The following is a 17,666-nucleotide window of genomic DNA, read 5'->3' as shown; positions in this document are numbered from 1 at the left end:
GTGGATCAAAATGAAGATCAGGTTGTGATATTACAATATAAACTTATGGAAGGAGCTCTTAGAATTCGTGGTATGCAAGAAGAGCGAGGAGAAGACTTAAGAAAAATTATATCAGAAGCATTGGCTGAATTTATTGAAGTGGACCCCCAAGAGGTAGCTTACCAAATTGATAAAATATATAGAGTTAATTCCTGGATTGCAAGACAGAGAAAGCTTCCTCGGGACATTGTGGTTTATTTTGTGAAAAGGACTATGAGAAATCAGATTCTGCAAGTTTCATATCAGACAACTTTAAAAATTGGAGAACAGGAGTTGAAGGTGTTGAAAGAGATTCCTTCAAAGATGTTAAGAGACAGGAAGGAATTTGCTTTTTTTACACAAGAACTTAAAAAACATCAGATTCAATTCAGATGGGAGGAAAAAATGGATTGATTATCTACAAAACAGATATCAGATTAAGAAATATCAGATTGCCTTTGAATAATTAGAAAGTTATTTTATGTAATGGGGAGGGGGTTGGGAGATGAAAAGCTTTGGATGTGGTTATTTGGATTGGAAGGGAAAATTTTATTCTATGTTTGGTTTATGTATAACAATACCTTGTGATTGACCGGGAAGCCGGGGAGGAGGGAAAGGGTTTTTTTTGGGGGGGGAGGGAGGGGGGAAAAAGGGGGAAAATGTTTTTGTTTTTTAAAACTCTTTCAATAAAAAAAAAAGTGGAATTACTATATTATAAAAAAGCATTGTTTTGGCAAAAATAAAGTTTACACTCTTGGTTATAAAAGAGTATGACTTAATCAGTTCACTACCCATATTTTTCAGGGAATATATTAAGAATTGGTCAGGCACAATAGATGTTGCTATAGGAACTTTAAAAAAAAAAACACCTAGATGATCACTCATTTTTCTTTAACCCGCTGCCCACAATTTCCCTATAGTTACAAATCTATTATTCAAAGTTAGGTTGAATAATGCAAACGTTAGGCTGAACCTAACTAAGAGTTTTCAGTGATTACACTTTATTTTTCAATATAAAATGTGCATTATAAAACATGTGAAAAGTTGCAACAGTCATTATTTTCAATTTTATTACAGAAATAGGCCATATAAACTAAAGGACAAAATGTTAGTTCTTCATCTCTGATGGCAGCATCACTTCTGTAAAAGCAGAATACAAACCTTTGCATAAACTCAGGCATAAGCTTTGCATAAGTTTCTTGCCTGTACGTATATCTGCAAGTAGAATAGAATAGAATAGAATAGAATAGAATAGAATAGAATAGAATAGAATAGAATAGAATAGAATAGAATAGAATTTTATTGGCCAAGTGTGATTGGACACACAACAAATTTGTCTTGATGCATATGCTCTCAATGTACATAAAAGAAAAGATACGTTCATCAAGGTACAACATTTACAACACAATTGATGGTCAGTATATCAATATAAATCATAAGGATTGCCAGCAACAAGTTACAGTCATACAGTCATAAGTGATGGGAACTATGAGAAGATTAATAGTAGTATCCAGAAGGCAGCTATAAAATAAGGAAAGACACCTTTCTCAAGCTATAGCTTTACTAAGTGAACACCAGCCAACTTATTCCAGTCTTTGGTATTTGGACAGTACATACATACTTATCGCTATCTCCTAGTGGCTAAGAGAAGGGTGGTTTGTATTTCAGTGGTTGGGTTCACAAAATATACTTACTTGTGGTTTACTCAGTTTCAGAATTGGAATAAAAGTAGTAGCATGAATACTTAATTGAACACTACTAAATAAACCCCATTTTCTGGATTCGCACAACATGCCAGAAAAAAAAACATATTTGATTCATCTGGTTTAGCCTGCTCTGCACTGAATTTCAAGTGAATTGAGGGCACCATTAAGCTACCAAAATAGGAAATGCTAAGGAAGGATTGTACACTGGAACTTTTTAATGCACTGTACTCTGTAAAAATGATTAGAGCTTTGGTGCCTCATAGCACAGGTTTCAGAAGCAAATAAAAAGTTCGTCCAAATAACTACCACACCCAGTTTCCTCTTCCACTGCTGCTATATTGCAGTTCCCCAAAGTTTCTGTCATGATAAAACATACTGTATTTAGGAAGTCTAAGCCTCCTTGTTCTAGCTATAGCAACAGATAAACTTTCTGTTTATTTTTTCCCAAAAATAGCTTATTTGTAAACAATTCCTATTTCAGCAAAACCTCCTTTCTAAATAAGTGTGCAGGGGATGAATCACAGCCCACAGCAGTTTTTAAAATCAACGAACAAATGGAATGTTAGTTGCAGCCATGGAACCATCCCATGGATTCAGGAAATATGATTTACTTACGAAGTCCACTCTTTTAAATATCCCGAATCATCAACAAATGATCCATTAATATCCAGGCAGCTGTATACCAGTGCGGGCTGTTTTCTTATCTTCTGCACCTCTTTTAAAAAGGGCAACCTCGTTCCTCTTAAAAAGTTAAAACACTGTGCGGAACAAGCCACAACACTCCTTTAAATCTATTCATTTTCTCCCTCCTCTGTACTATACAGGATTCCTCTCCGTGAAAGGATATCTAATGCAGGTCTTAAGGCGAGGATGGGTAGGGGATCGGGGCTGAGGAAAGAGGTGCGATTTCCTCATCCCTTGCCACAGTACGATAGGCGGCAGCTAGTCCAGAGAGAAGACTAGCTGACGCTTTGGACTTCCTCATTAAGGAAGAGGAGGAGTATTACCTGGGGATCGGGATGAGGGAAGGGGAGGAGCTGGCAGTGCCTCCTGTCTGATCACACGGAGGAGGAAGAGGAGATCGTCGAAGTTACTAGTTCTTGCAGCTGCGTGATCCACAAGTAGGCAATTTAGCTTGCGAGGGCCGCAGCTACTGAATTTAGGGCAACTCTGATGCAACCGCGGAACAAACGCGTGGAGATGGCTGCGGCGTGGTGGGTCGCACTGCCGCTGGCCAGGTTTATGTTTGCTGCAGTGTTGATCCTACTAAGGGCAGGTAAGTGGAGATCGGGTCCTTCTTTTTCTTTACGCCTTCGCACGTTCTCTGGGAGGGGTGGAAGGCGAATCGTGCTGCTATTTCGCTGAGTTGAAGGAAACTGGGGTACATTCTGGTAGCCTGGACGGCGGTGTTGGACGGGTGGGTGAGAAACAGGTTACCTGTGCGCTCTTTGACTTGGTTTGGAACTTTCGACGCTTTTCTTTATCTTCGTTTTAAAAGAGTACTGCTGACGCTCGCACTCATTGATCAAAACCTTTCGCTTTTGAAATATATCTAGGAAGTTTTTCTATTAGTCGCACGGTTGCCTTTTTTGCTACTTTGAGAACATGATTTACTGATTGCGTTCTCACGTCACGCTAAGCCACATTGGCTGCTTTCAGTAACCATTAGGGCTTACAGGACCAAATTCTTAGGAAGATAATGACAAAATTGAAGGAAAGAGGTATCATCTGAACCTAGATAGTGGTATAAAATCTATTTATACCTCCTTCCCTGAAATTTTATCTCTTGAATCTGAAGTGATGGTGGTTCTTGACTTTCCTAAAAGACTTTTGAGTCTTTTTGAGTACTTTTCCTACTTAGCTTAACTTCTTATTCTTCAGATATTCTTGTATAGGTTGGAGCCTCAGATCTGTTCATTTTCCAAATTATATATTTTAGGCAATTTCTGAATGCATTGCTGTGATGATACGTTGCAACCTGGGTTTATTGTACACACAAGATAATCCCACTATGGGGGAAGGAGTTTAGAAGAAGTTCTGATAACACTAGAATAGAATTTTTTTTATTGGCCAAGTGTGATTGGACACACAAGGAATTTGTCTTGGTGCATATGCTCTCAGTGTACATAAAAGAAAAGATACGTTCATCAAGGTACAACATTTACAACACAATTGATGATCAATATATCAATATAAATCATAAGGATTGCCAGCAACAAGTTATAGTCATACAGTCATAAGTGGAAAGAGATTGGCGATGGGAACTATGAAACGATTAATAGTAGTGCAGATTCAGTAAATAGTCTGACAGTGTTGAGGGAATTATTTGTTTAGCAGAGTGATGGCCTTCGGGAAAAAACTGTTCTTGTGTCTAGTTGTTCTGGTGTACAGTGCTCTATAGCGTCGTTTTGAGGGTAGGAGTTGAAACAGTTTATGTCCAGGATGCGAGGGATCTGCCGCAGCTCACTAAATCTTATACTTTTTAATAAAATCTGTAAGTCGAAAAAGATGCTATCAGTCTCCTTATGATTTTTTGTCACTTCAACTATCTACCCACAATATTTAGATTGGGAAAACTGGCTCTTGGTGTATGGACCAAGAATCTTAACTCTGTTGGAGATATTCATGATTTGAAAGTTCAGGCAGTTGCTGCTCGCAAGTAACCACAAAAGATTCTATAGATGGGATTCACAGAGGTGTGAGAAGTCTCCCCTCTGTCATGGATTACTCGTTTTAACATAGTGCCCTTAAGAGGTACAGGTAGTCCTCGACTTACAATAGTTCATTCAGTGACTGTTCAAAATTACAGTGGCACTGAAAAAAATGGCTTATGATCATTTTTGACATTTAATGACCATTGCAACAGCCCCATGATTACAGTTCAGATGCTTGACAACTGGTTCATATTTATGATAGTTGCAATATCTCATGGTCATGTGATCACCTTTTTTGACCTTCTGATAAGCAATGGGGAACCAAATTCACTTAACAATTTTTATTTATTTATTTATTTTTATTTTATTTTGTCACAACAGTATATACAATCATCAACATAAACACTAATTCATCATGAGAGAAAAAGTATATACAAGTAAAAGTATAAGTAAAAGTAGGCATATAATACTATAATGAAGAGAACAATAGGACAGGAACGGTAGACACTTTTGTGCTCTTACGCACGCCCCTTTTGTTACCTAATTTAACAACTGCAGTGAGTCACCTAATAACTGTGACAAGAAATCTTGCAAAATGGGGCACTTAACAATTAACATTTAACATTGTTAAATGTTTCATTTAACAACAGAAATGTTGGCCTCAATTGTGGTGGTAAGTCGAGGACTATCTGTATTGGATTACAACTTTCATCATTCCCCTTTGAGTATGGCCAATGGGAATTTTTTGTAGGACTCCACCCTGGGGAAGAAAAGTAGTATTTATTGCTCCCAAATGTTAAAGGTAAAGGTTCCCCTCACACGTACGTGCTAGTCGCTGCCAACTCTAGGGGGCGGTGCTCATCTCTGTTTCAAAGCCGAAAAGCCAGCGCTGTTTGAAGACATCTCCGTGGTCATGTGGTCGGCATGAGTCAACGCCAAAGGCGAATGGAACGCTGTTACCTTCCCACCAAAGGTGGTCCCTATTTTTTCTACTTGCATTTTTATGTGCTTTCGAAACTGCTAGGTGGCAGAAGCTGGGACAAATAATGGGAGCTCACCCCGTTACATGGCAGCACTAGGGATTCAAACCGCTGAGCTGCCGACCTTTCGATCGATAAGCTCAACGTCCTAGCCCCTGAGCCACCTCATCCCTGTAAGTGTTAGGAACGTCTAATTCCTCCATTTTGGGGCCTTGCATATTTTGTCCTTTTTTTCTTAAGATAACTTATAGCTAGAGAAGAAGAATGATTTTATAGACAATTAACCATTCTCAGATATTTTAATTGCTTAATTCCTTTCTGTATTGTTCCTTTGGAACATGGAAAAGACTAGTTAACATGTTGTACTAAGCCATAATTTATTTAACTTTGGTTGTTTAATAAATCATAATGACCTAGTTTATTCAAAGCTAAGGATTTACAACACAATTACCAAGCTCACACACCTAAGTAAATTCAACCAAAAATACTACATTATGGCTTAGTATTATGACATAGATACTAAATCTCGCATACATTTGTGAAATATCTTACATGTTTGCATTAAACTTTAAATTGTATCCATTAAATTGAATTAAGACGGCACATCCACTGATATGGGGGAGCCCAGCCAATTTGATTTACTTAATTCTACTTGAATTTTACTTGATTTACTGTGGCTTTGTAATGCATGATTATTACATTAGGATGGGATAGAGGCTATATTACAGCTTGTGTGTTTTAATAGAAGGATATAACTTAGCTGTTGCCCTAGAAAACAGATCTGATAGGCTTTCATTATAGAAATCTCATTTTTTGAATGTAGGAAGTGTGGAACAATGGACCTAGTTAATTAGAATTTACATGAATTGAGATCTTCAATTCAGACTGGATAGTCTTGCAAACAGATAAATGCCACTGTAACTCTGATTTTTTGCACTGATTAAAAGTGCAAAAGTCTTGTAATCCGCCTCTGATTCTAGAAACTAAATACATGTAATCCTAAACCTATGACCACAACTCAACCCAAAATTTATGCTGTCAAATCAGACATTTGCTAAGTGAATTTTGCCCCATTTTACGACTTATCTTGACACATTTGTTAAGTGAATTACTGCAGTTATTAAATTAGTAACATGGTTAAGTGAAGCAGGCTTCCTCATTGATTTTATCAGAAGTTAACAAAAGGTGATTTACAGGACATTGCAGCTGTCATAAATATGAACTATTTGCCAAGCAACTAAACTTTGATCACATGACCTGATGCTACAACGTTTGTATGTTCAAAAAACAGTCTAAATGAACTGTTGTAAGTCGAGGCTAACTAGTACTGATTCTGAAAAACGTGCATCATTAGTTCAGTGCACGTTCAGACCCAGAGAAGTAATAGCTGACTGACTAAAGTGCTGTGGTAAAAGCATTATTATGATTTTTGATGAAAATGGTGTATTAGATTATTCTGTGCATCTTCAGTATTCTTGTACACCTGAAACATTTATCTCCTGAGAACAAGTTACAAGTCAGTCTGTTCCAATGCATCATTTCATGGTGAGTCAGCTCATGAGGAAGCTAATTTATTGTCATGCTCATGTGTGAACCCATTTATGAAGCATGGTTATTCAAACTAGATTTAATGGCAGATTTTAAGATGGCACCACAGGGTAGACATTTGAAGATATCCATCTTGACATTGAAATGAACTGCTTCATTTGAAATAATATCTTGTATGCATGCACCATTGTTCGACCAGCAGAGCTGCTGGATTGTATGTAATTTTGATATTGTAACTTGGAAATGTCCCCACTTAGTTTTGCAGATCCACATCAAAGCAACATTTTGTCAAAGCCTTGATCAAAATGAATACTCCTTTGCTTTGAATATGCTTACCAATATGGATGTTGTCAGAAAGTTTTACAGTACAACTTTTCTTCATCTGAGGTATAATAAGTTATTAGATAAGGGAATATAAATGAATAAACAATATGTTATAAGATTTGCATGAATACACCTGGTCTGAATTTAGGTCATTCTACTTAAACTACTCTTCATTAAAAATGTACGTCTATATTTTAAAATGTACCTTTAAATTGCTACATGTATATTGATTTGGGAGAAGTTTTGTCTTTTACTTTTGTCATCAACTGAATCTGAGGAAAATTGCCATCTTATTTTGTAGGACAATTTGAATTGTACATTCAACAGAGGTGTTAAACTGGGAGCCCATGGGCCAGATGCATCATGCACAGGCCACGCCCACCCCAGCTCCGCGAAGGGGGGAAACGTCATGATAGTGATGGCAACATGATCTAAAACATTTTTATATTGCTTCCCAATTTTTTTTAAAAAAATCTACAAGTACAAATAGTATAAGAATTCTAGGTATGTGCCTTCCATTTATTTGTAAAATGCTTTGATTAATATTATTTGATTTTGACTTAACATGTTGTGTGGACTCACTTATGGTTTACTCAGTAAATCATGATTATATAAAATTTTCTTAATACAGGAAATGCTCACAGTGTATTCAGTTGCCCAATATATTTAGGTTAGGACTGGGAACAATGTCCAGTTGACCAGAAAACAACATGGAGGTAGTTTGCTGCAGACATAGGAAGGTTTTTGATCTAGTTCTAGAAACTTAGCTGTTTCTGAAGTCCAAGATACCATGTTCAAAAGATAAACTGAACCACAAATTGAACCTCCTACTCATGTGATTAGTATATAATTCTCTCTGTTGGTTGGATTCAGAAAACTGGATTAAATAAACATTAGTAAATGAGCTTGACAAGCTATCATACAAATACAGCTCATAGTTGAAACTAATAAAATAAAGTACCTATTCTGATTTATAAAGCATGGTTTATGGCTTAGCATGTGGTTCTAAAATTTTATAATACCCCAGTGTCTTAAAATTATAAATAAATGTGAATGAAACTAATAATGACTAATAGAATTAGACCAGAAATAAATGTACTCCTTTTCAAAGTTAATTTTTGATCTATATAGGTAGTCTTTGATCTACAACTTACAACCTCAACTTCAGTTGTAAGTCAAGGCATCCACATGATCAGTCTGATTTTATTACCCTTTTTATGGAAGTTGTTAAGCATATCATGTGATTTTAAGTCCAAGTCCATTCTCTTGAATGGGTGTTTTTTTTGCTAAAAACTGTAAATGCCCCACCCCACCCCAATTGTAGTCACATGATTACAGGACATTATAACCAGTCAAAAATGTGAGCTAGTTGCCAAGTTCCCAAAATGTAGTCACAGAACCACAAGAAAGGTTGGTGGTGACATTTTACGAGGGCCAAAAGTGCTTTAGGGGTTATAAAGCATCCTTTCTGTAACTCCCAAGAGTCAAGGACTACCTGTATATCAGAGGGATTCTCAATGTTTGTGGAACAGTAACTGCTCATTGTAGGGCGATGTTGGCAAAATATGAGCTCTACTTATTCCTGCTTTGCTGGAATTGGGTCTCTAGCTTGCCTGCATAGGCAAAACTGCCAGCAAGTTTTGGAAGTGCCCCCTCTTCTCCTGGACAAACCTGATAAGGTTTGTTTAGACATATGGTGAACCTAGCAAAATAGAATAGAATGTTTTTTTTATTGGCCAAGTGTGATTGGATACACAAGGAATTTGTCTTGGTGCTGTACATAAAAGAAAAGATACTTTCATCAAGGTACAACATTTACAACACAAATGATGGTCATAGGGTACAATTTAACACTTAATGATACAACACTTAAATGATAATCATAGGGTAAAAATAAGCAATCAGGAACAATCAATATCAATATAAATCATAAGGATTGCCAGCAACAAGTTATAGTCATACAGTCATAAGTGGAAAGATATTGGTGATGGGAACTATGAGAAGATTAATAGTAGTGCAGATTTAGTAAATAGTTTGACAGTGTTGAGGGAATTATTTGTTTAGCAGAGTGATGGCCTTCGGGAAAAAACTGTTCTCGTGTCTAGTTGTTCTGTTGTGCAGTGCTCTATAGCGTCGTTTTGAGGGTAGGAGTTGAAACAGTTTATGTCCTGGATGTGAGGGAACTGTAAATATTTTCACGGCCCTCACAATAAATTTTGGTTTATTTACCAAATCATTGTGAATGTGTAAATTACTTCAGTATATGTTTTGGATTTTTCATAAAATGTGAATGATACAATCTTTTTGTTTCTTCATTTGTATTGGTAATCCTCTACTTATGACCATAATTGAGCCCAAAATTTCTGTTTCTAAGTGAGACAGTTATGTAAGTTTTGCCCCATTTTATGACCTTTTTTGCTGTTGTTAAGTGAATCACTGCAATTGTTAAGTTAGTAACACAATTGTTAAGTGAATCTGGCTTCCCCATTGAGTCTGCTTGTCAAAAGGTTACAAAAGATGATGAGTCAGTTGCCAAGTGGCTGAATTTTGCTCATGTGAGCTGATGCTGCAACAGTTGTTTGAAAAATGATAATGAGTCACTTTCTTCAAAAATTGTAACCTTGAATGGTTACTAAATGAATTGCTGTAAATCAAGGACTATCTGTATTAGTGATTACCTTATTTTGATGGAGAGTATTCAAATCATGTCTTTGTACTTAATTATTTAGTCATTATTTAATAAACAATATATTCTTGCAGAATCTTTTGAACCATTAAACAAAATCTCATATCAATGTTCATATTTTGTGCTCTAAAAAGAGCTTCCATTTTGCAACATAAAATTGAAATTTCTCACCCAAGGAAGTCCCAAAATGTAATGACACATAGTGAGAGGCAGGAAATTGCATTTTTTTTAGTCCTACCATATTTTGCTTACTGATTGTCTTAATTCTGCACATGTTTATCATGCTGAACATACTAGTGTTTCATTTGTTTGCTGAGAACAGCTGTTTGTTTCCTTAATTCTGGGCTTGAAAAGCTTCCTTAATCCTAAAATAAACAAAGACAAGTAAAACAGAGTCTGTTATGTTTGCACATCCACAAATTTAAATAGTTCCGATAAATCCTGATAAGTTTATTTTGGATGTTCTAAACCACAATGTCCAGGGTGGTGGTGGGGCTGTGCAAGAAATTATGGAAAAACAAAACTATCTGTAATGTGAGAAGCCTAGTACAGTATCATAACCTGCATTAAGGATGAGCTGTGCTGTATTGGTTAATTATGGTGGGTATTTGAGCAAAAGTATAGCTTCATGTTGACTATTATGTAGCATTATGATTAAACCTTTGAAAGGTTCTGTCCCAAATTCGCAAAGGATATGAGTTATTTTTCTGAAAAGCAACTTTCACTGAATAAAGGATCCAGCTTTCCTGTTGGTTTAAACCAGGGGTGAAATTCAGCTGGTTCTATTCAGCTCGGGCAAACTGGTAGTGGTGGCTGCGGGAGCCTCTGCATGGACATCATGACATCACTTTTTTGCGACAATTTTAAGACTCTGCATATGCCCAGAAGGCTTCACACATGTGTGGGCTACAGTGCATGCACCTTTGCAAAATGGTAGGGAAGTAAGTGAATTTCACCCCTGGTTTAAACCAAAATCATCTACTTCTTACAGTAGAAAACAGATAGTTTTGGGAAGTTCTGAACTGAAATGCAAAGTGTTCTAGCTTTGTTCTGCAATCTAGAGCTAACTGTGGTTGAGTATAAATAACATAATTAGTGCTCTATATAGCTGACATGATTAATAATCCCTGACAGGTATCACCTTTATGTCTTCTGAAATGTTTTTAAGGAGATTAGCCTTTAAAGCTATTATTGTTTCTTTAGGTGGTAAGTTCTGTTCCCTTATAAAACATAAAGAAAAATGTTCTTTCTGACATACGGTAATAGCCTAGAACTGTCATAAGCTTTCTGGACATTTTAAAGTTTTATATATACCAGTCCCACCCAATGTGGCGAACAGTAAGAGGTTTGTTTGTTTATTAAGTATATATACCTCCCATCTTATTGTTTGGTATGACCCTAGGCTGGTTACAGTGTATTAGAGATAGAGATATAATAGAGATATAATAGAGATATAAAAACCATTAAAAATAATAAAAGCATATTAAAATTGCAAGATATTTAATATAGAATATAGAATAAAAGACCGTAAGTTTTTTTTCCATCAAGTTTTTATTTTTTTTTTAAAAATATACACATTATTATGTGGATGGTGTGGTGTTTGAGTATCATACGTTTCAATACAGATAAACATATTCATAATTATGACATTCCATTTTCCTTATTCCATATTATTTACCCCATCTTTTACACAAAAATTTTATTTTCATATAAATATTAACAAGTATGCAATAACATCTAAACCAATATGCTTTAACATCCACCGTATTATCTTTCGTTATAATTCCAATAGTATAACCCTCAAGTAGAAAAAATATGAAATTGTCCATCTGTTTTCTTTTTTCCTGTGCACCATATTTCCCAATTGTACAACAATCCATCTCCTTTCCTCTTTCTCCTCCCTGTCTTCCTTTCTCCCCTCTCTTTCTACTTCCCTCCCTCCTCTTTTTCCCTCTACTTCCCTTTCTCTTTCTCCTCTCCCCTATTTCCCAACTCCGCTTCCCTCTCCTTCCCTTTCTACTCTTCTCCCCTTCACTCCCCTCTCTCCTTTCCCCTCTCTATCCTTACTCTTTCTCCCTTCCTCTCCTATTCTCTTCCACTCCATTTCCCTCTCTCTCTTCATTGTTGTATATAATATTCCCAATACCTACAGGATATGGTGTATTTTCCAATTAATATCTCTTTCAACTATAGCTATACAACTTCTTAAAGTTACATTCAAAAATAAGAGAAACAGACTTAATCACTTAAACAAGTCTTATTTATAATATCTACAGATTAACAGAGTTGGAAGGGATCTTGCAGATCATCTAGTCCAATCCCCTGCCCAAGCAGGAGACCCTACTAGATCTGCCTCTACCTAGGTTCGAACTCACAACCTCCTGATTGCGAGGCTATTGATTAATTTTCATATTAATAATTTTACACACATCATCATTTTAATCATATATCTATATCTATATCTAGGTTATTCGGGTTTTCTCCCGTGTAAAATTGGAAGTGTCTTGGCGACATTTCGATGAAGTCTCATTCGTCATCTTCAGGCTGGTGTTTACAGCTTTGTGCTTCTAGGAGCAATGTGTGATTACAGCTGTTTCTTCCTTTTAACTGCTAGTGGGGGTTTGAACTGATTGGTTGCGAGCTTGGCTGTGTTCTGATTGGGTGGAGGTGTGTTCTGATTGGGTGGGAGTTTGGCTGTGCTCTGATTGGCTAACTCAGACTAACCTGAGCACAACCAAGGCCCCCCCACCCAAACTGACTGTATGACTGTAACTTTGTTGCTGGCAATCCTTATGATTTATATTGATATATTGACCATCAATTGTGTTGTAAATGTTGTACCTTGATGAACGTATCTTTTCTTTTATGTACATTGAGGGCATATGCACCAAGACAAATTCCTTGTGTGTCCAATCACACTTGGCCAATAAAAAATTCTATTCTATTCTATTCAAACCTCTTCCCGTTCCTCCCATTTCTTTTTGAAATCTTTTAAAATGTTTTCCCCTGTTTTAATTCCTCAATTCTTATTAATTTTAATAGTGTCTCCTTCTTATTATCTTCTTTTTGCTGGTTTCTCAGTTCTAATTCCCCTTCTGTTCCAGCTGATAATTCCATTCTTTCCTTCTTGTCCTGGTCTATGCTTCTTGTCTCTTGTATACAATTTTCCTGTCTTCTATCTATACAATCAAATATTTCCACCATGTCCTTGTGTAGTTCCAGGATAAGGTCCTTAATGACCTTAAAGTTTTGAATCATTAATTTCCCACTGTTTGAATCTCCACAATCATCAGTTCAGAAACCAAACCTCCGAGTCAAATTTAAATATCTCAACAATGTTTAATCAAATCAGTTAGTTATTTGAGGGATCCTCTACTTATCAAGTCATTTTTGTATATCCAATAATATTTAGAGTCCCCAGACACAATTTCTTTTAATATTCCAGTAAAATATATTTACCTTCTAACCACTGGAGAAGGTAAATATATATAGGTCAATAGTTATTTCCTTCACTGTCATCAGCAGATGGCGGTCTTTACTTCACTCTGCTGCCGCTCTGCTTTCATTTTGACAAGTCTAATTTATTTCTCGTGCTTAGTTTAACTTATAACTCCATTACTTATGATAAATTATTTGAAGAAAAGGTAGGTTTATAGTTCCAGCATCTTAATATGCCTTCTTAATATCACACCTTTTGTTTTGGGGATTCCATTTCCAACTTAATTTTTTTTTTAAACAAATACTTACTTCTTTAAATTTCCAATATGCTTTTTCATAATAGTTACATGCTGCTGTACCAAATTGTTCTAAAAGGTATTCTCCTGAATTTTTTTTTTTGGGGGGGGGAAGTTTGGTTTCAGCTGTAAATCTTTTCTTACCCAGACGACACACCATTCGCTGTTTCTCTCCTCCTGCACAAACTTATTGTTTCTGGCTTTTCCCCGGCTTCATGGCAGCCATTTTAACTGCCGCTGCTCTTAGTCTTTGGATGAGGGGGTTTTCTGAGTCAGGGAGGGGAGATGCAGCTCTCCTCAACCTGCAAGGTGATCCCCCTTTGCTTCACCACCCCACCAGAGTGGCTATGGCTTCAAATAAAGCCCCTGTCAGGCTGCCTCTGATTATATCTAGGAAAGAATACACCTTGACTTCATTTGCAAATAAAGAAAAGTACTTTTACTGGATACATCTTGATGCAGCAGTATAAAGTTGGATCTGAGACAAAATATGGCTAACATTCCATATCCCCCCATTTGTCCCTCCTCTCCTCAGGAGGTCAGGCTGGTCTGGTTCAATGCCAGCTCCTTCTCGGCCCCCGTGGTAATCTTCTTCCGCCAGTCTCTAGCTGTTAATCATCTCAGGAATGCAGTCTCTGTTGAAAAAGCCCGCGCACTAACATTCAGCCGTTAATGACCCCTCCCCTTCTGTTATGTCAGATGACACTCTTAAAAGGTCCTCTTTCCTTACCCTGTATAGGGCAGTGATACATCTTACATCCTTAAACTATTTTACATTACAGAAAGAACCCAATACATTCTAACTACTGAATATAAATTGTACAAAAAATATGTGAGGATTGGAGTGGAGGCTGACATTTGGCCCTCCTGCAACAAGGACGTTAGTCCTAGAAAAGAAAATAGAAAAGTTAGGGTTTGTCAGGATATTTTTTATAGAATTATGCTATCTTTTCTGAAGCACGAACATCTTCCTTGTTCACCCATTCAGCTTGGGGCAAAGGGAAGTGCTTCCAAGCAATAAGATATTGAATTTTATTTCTATGTTTTCTTGAATCTAAGATTTCTTTTACTTCAAAATGTTGTTTGCCCTCTATGAGAATTGGTATAGGAGGGGGTGTATGGTTCGCACGGAAAGTAGATGAGTGTTCTGGTTTCAGTAAGCTCACATGGAAAATGGGGTGAATTCTTCTAAGTGTTTTTGGTAAATCAAGCTGTACAGTCACGGGGTTGATGATTTTCACTATGGGGAAAGGTCCCACATACTTAGGTCCCAGTTTTTTAGATTTTTGAGTGGTTTGTAAACATTTGATGGAGAGATAAACTCTGTCTCCAACTTGGTACTTGTTTTCAGGGGATTTTTTTTTTATCTGCTTGTTTTTTATGTGCACGGTGGGCGTCATCAATCGCCTTTCAAGTCATTTTCCATGTGCTTTGTATTTGATCTATCCATTCAGACAACGATGAAACCGTGGTTTTTTCCTTTGGGAGTTCCGAGATGGGAACAAAGTCTTGGCCTGAAGCTACTTTAAAAGGAGCAAATCCTGTGCTACTATGAATTGAGTTATTGTAGGCTACTTCTGCAAAAGGTAGTAGGTCTGCCCAATTGTCTTGTTGATAGTTAATGTAACAATGTAAATATTGTTCTAGTACCGAGTTCGAGTGTTCACAACTTCCATTAGTCTGGGGATGATGGGAGGAGCTTAATCCTTGGGCGGAGCCAATCAGTCGCAAAAACTCTTTCCAAAACTGAGAAGTGAACTGAACTCGATCTGAGATGATGCGTTCAGGAACCCCGTGGAGTCTATAAATGTGTTGCACAAACAACTTTGCCAGAGTCTTTGAAGAAGGTATTTTGGAACATGGAATAAAATGGACTTGTTTGGAGAACAGGTCTGTGACTACCCAGATTACAGTATTGCCTGCACTTTCGGGTAGTTCCACTATGAAATCCATGGATATTTCTTTCCATGGAGCTCCTGGCCGGGCTATTGTTTGTAGTAATCCAGGAGGTTTTCCTGGAGGCCTTTTAGATGATGCGCAAACAGGGCAACTTGCTATATACGATTGAATGTCCTTTTTAAGACTTGGTCACCAAAATTGTCTTTTAAGAAGGTGCAATGTTTTCACAAACCGAAAATGTCCTGCCATTTTAGCATCATGGCATCGTTGTAGGATAGTTTCTCTGAGTGATAGAGGAACATATAGTTTTGCTCCAACCCAAGCTAGTCCATCATGGAGTGTGCATTCGTTTGAATGAGCCAAGAACCAATCATCTGAGTTCAAAGCTTCCTTAAATAACTTACTTAATTCATCTGGTAGTGAAGTCTCGGTTTTGGTATGGCTTCGGGTTATAGTCGGAGCTGCTAATTGCTGAATGGGAAGTATTGGGCATACCACCTCGGAGCGTGTACCATTGTATTAGGGCAGACGTGAAAGAGCATCTGCCAAAAAGTTCTTTCCTCCGGGAATGTAATGTAAAGTGAAATTAAAACAGTTAAAATATTGAGCCCAGCGGGCTTGTTTAGGCGACAGTTTTCTAGGAGTTTTTAGCACTTCCAGGTTTTTATGATCAGTCCAAACTTCAAAAGGATGGTTGGAACCTTCTAGGAATTGTCTCCAAGTGCGAAGAGCCCAATGAACTGCAAATGCTTCTGTCAAGGTTCCAGAAAAACCTCTTCTGCATAAAAAAAACTCAGAAGCCATTGTCTTTCAGAGTTCTTTACTAGCATGAGGAAACTGGCACACGATGAGTGAAATTCCAAAACTGAACTTCCGGATTCTTTTCCCAGTTATACAAACCCCAAGAGTCCCACCCCCCTGAACCCTTTGCTGGTCACATGGTCCCACGTTCTCCCAGTTCATTCGAATATCTTCTCGCCACTCTTCCTGCAGATGTGAACACCATCCGACCTTGACCGCTTGAAGAATGTTACCATACCCCTCAACTCCCCTTCTTCCTCTCAGGGGAAAAATGTGGCAGCGTCTGGAACCCTAAAGTCTAGTATGGTTTCCAGGCCTGACAGCTTCTTTCTTTCAAATAGCCCACCTTCTTTCAGTTTCAGTCAATTTTCGAGAAGTGAAAGCACAAGGTTGTAGTTTACCATCGGCATTGTTCTGGAGCAAAACGGCTCCGACCGCTATGTCACTAGCATCTGCTTGTACAACAAAAGGAACATCCATGTCGGGGTGTTTCAAAATAGGTTCAGCAGCAAACAGTCGTTTCAACTTTTCAAACGCTGCTTGACATTCCATTGACCATTCGAGAGGTAATGATGGTTTAGGCTTTGTATCTCCTTTAGTTTTTAAGAGGTTGGTGATTGGCAAAGCAATTTGAGCAAAGGAGGGGATGAATTGACGATAAAAATTCGCAAATCCCGGAGACTTCCGGTTTGGCACCGTAGGTGATGGCGGTGATCTTTACGATCACCAACCTCTGGATTTTGTGGAATCGCTAGGACAGCTTAAATCTGCTGTCCAGCGGTTCGAAAAACCCTCTCTTCGGGAGAAGAGGAGGGGGTGAGCTGAGGGCAGAGGTTGAATTTCCCTAAAGCCCCTGGGAAAAAAGGGGTTTGAAGGGTTAAGTTCCCTCCAGCAACCCGAAGAGCTCCAGATCCGAGGATTCTTCTGCTTGGGCGGAACCAATCACCACGACCAAACGCCGAGATTTATTTTGGACAATAAAGGATTATACCGGACAGAACGAAAGTGGGAGAACTTTATGCAAGTAGCCAAGCCGATTCCCCGATACTTTGTAACAAGTTTGAAAACAGCAAGAAAATGGAGGCGAATTGTTAACAAGTTAACGAGTGGAAAGCGAAAGTGATACTTTCAGCGCTTGCCGTCTGATCTTGGTAAATTGCATGTTATTTGCTACTTCAACTCTTTAACTCTTTGCTGCCTAGAATCTAGGAGAGATTTTCTTTTTAAATATTGCTTTAAAAAAGCTTTAAAGGACTGTGTTTCTCAGAGGTTAAGAAGATTAAAACTGAATATTAAGTTGGAAATAAATAAATAAT

The 17,666-nt window shown here is 37.6% G+C and overlaps 1 protein-coding gene across 6 annotated transcripts in view; it reads left to right on the top strand.

Moving 5' to 3' along the window:
- Positions 1–2,768: 2,768 nt before the first annotated feature.
- CDCP1 (CUB domain containing protein 1) overlaps positions 2,769–17,666 on the top strand; it is a 126,594-nt gene continuing 111,696 nt past the window's right edge. For all 6 annotated transcript variants that reach the window (XM_058184237.1, XM_058184240.1, XM_058184239.1 and 3 more), the window contains exon 1: positions 2,769–3,000. In XM_058184237.1, coding sequence (XP_058040220.1) covers positions 2,898–3,000 — 103 coding nt within the window. In that variant the 5' untranslated portion in view covers positions 2,769–2,897. The remainder of the gene's footprint in view (positions 3,001–17,666) is intronic.

This window comes from Ahaetulla prasina, chromosome 4, assembly GCF_028640845.1.
Source record: "Ahaetulla prasina isolate Xishuangbanna chromosome 4, ASM2864084v1, whole genome shotgun sequence".
Lineage (NCBI taxonomy): Eukaryota > Metazoa > Chordata > Lepidosauria > Squamata > Colubridae > Ahaetulla > Ahaetulla prasina.
The sequence above is the reverse complement of the archived record's forward strand: the minus strand, read 5'-3'. Positions and strand labels throughout refer to the sequence as shown.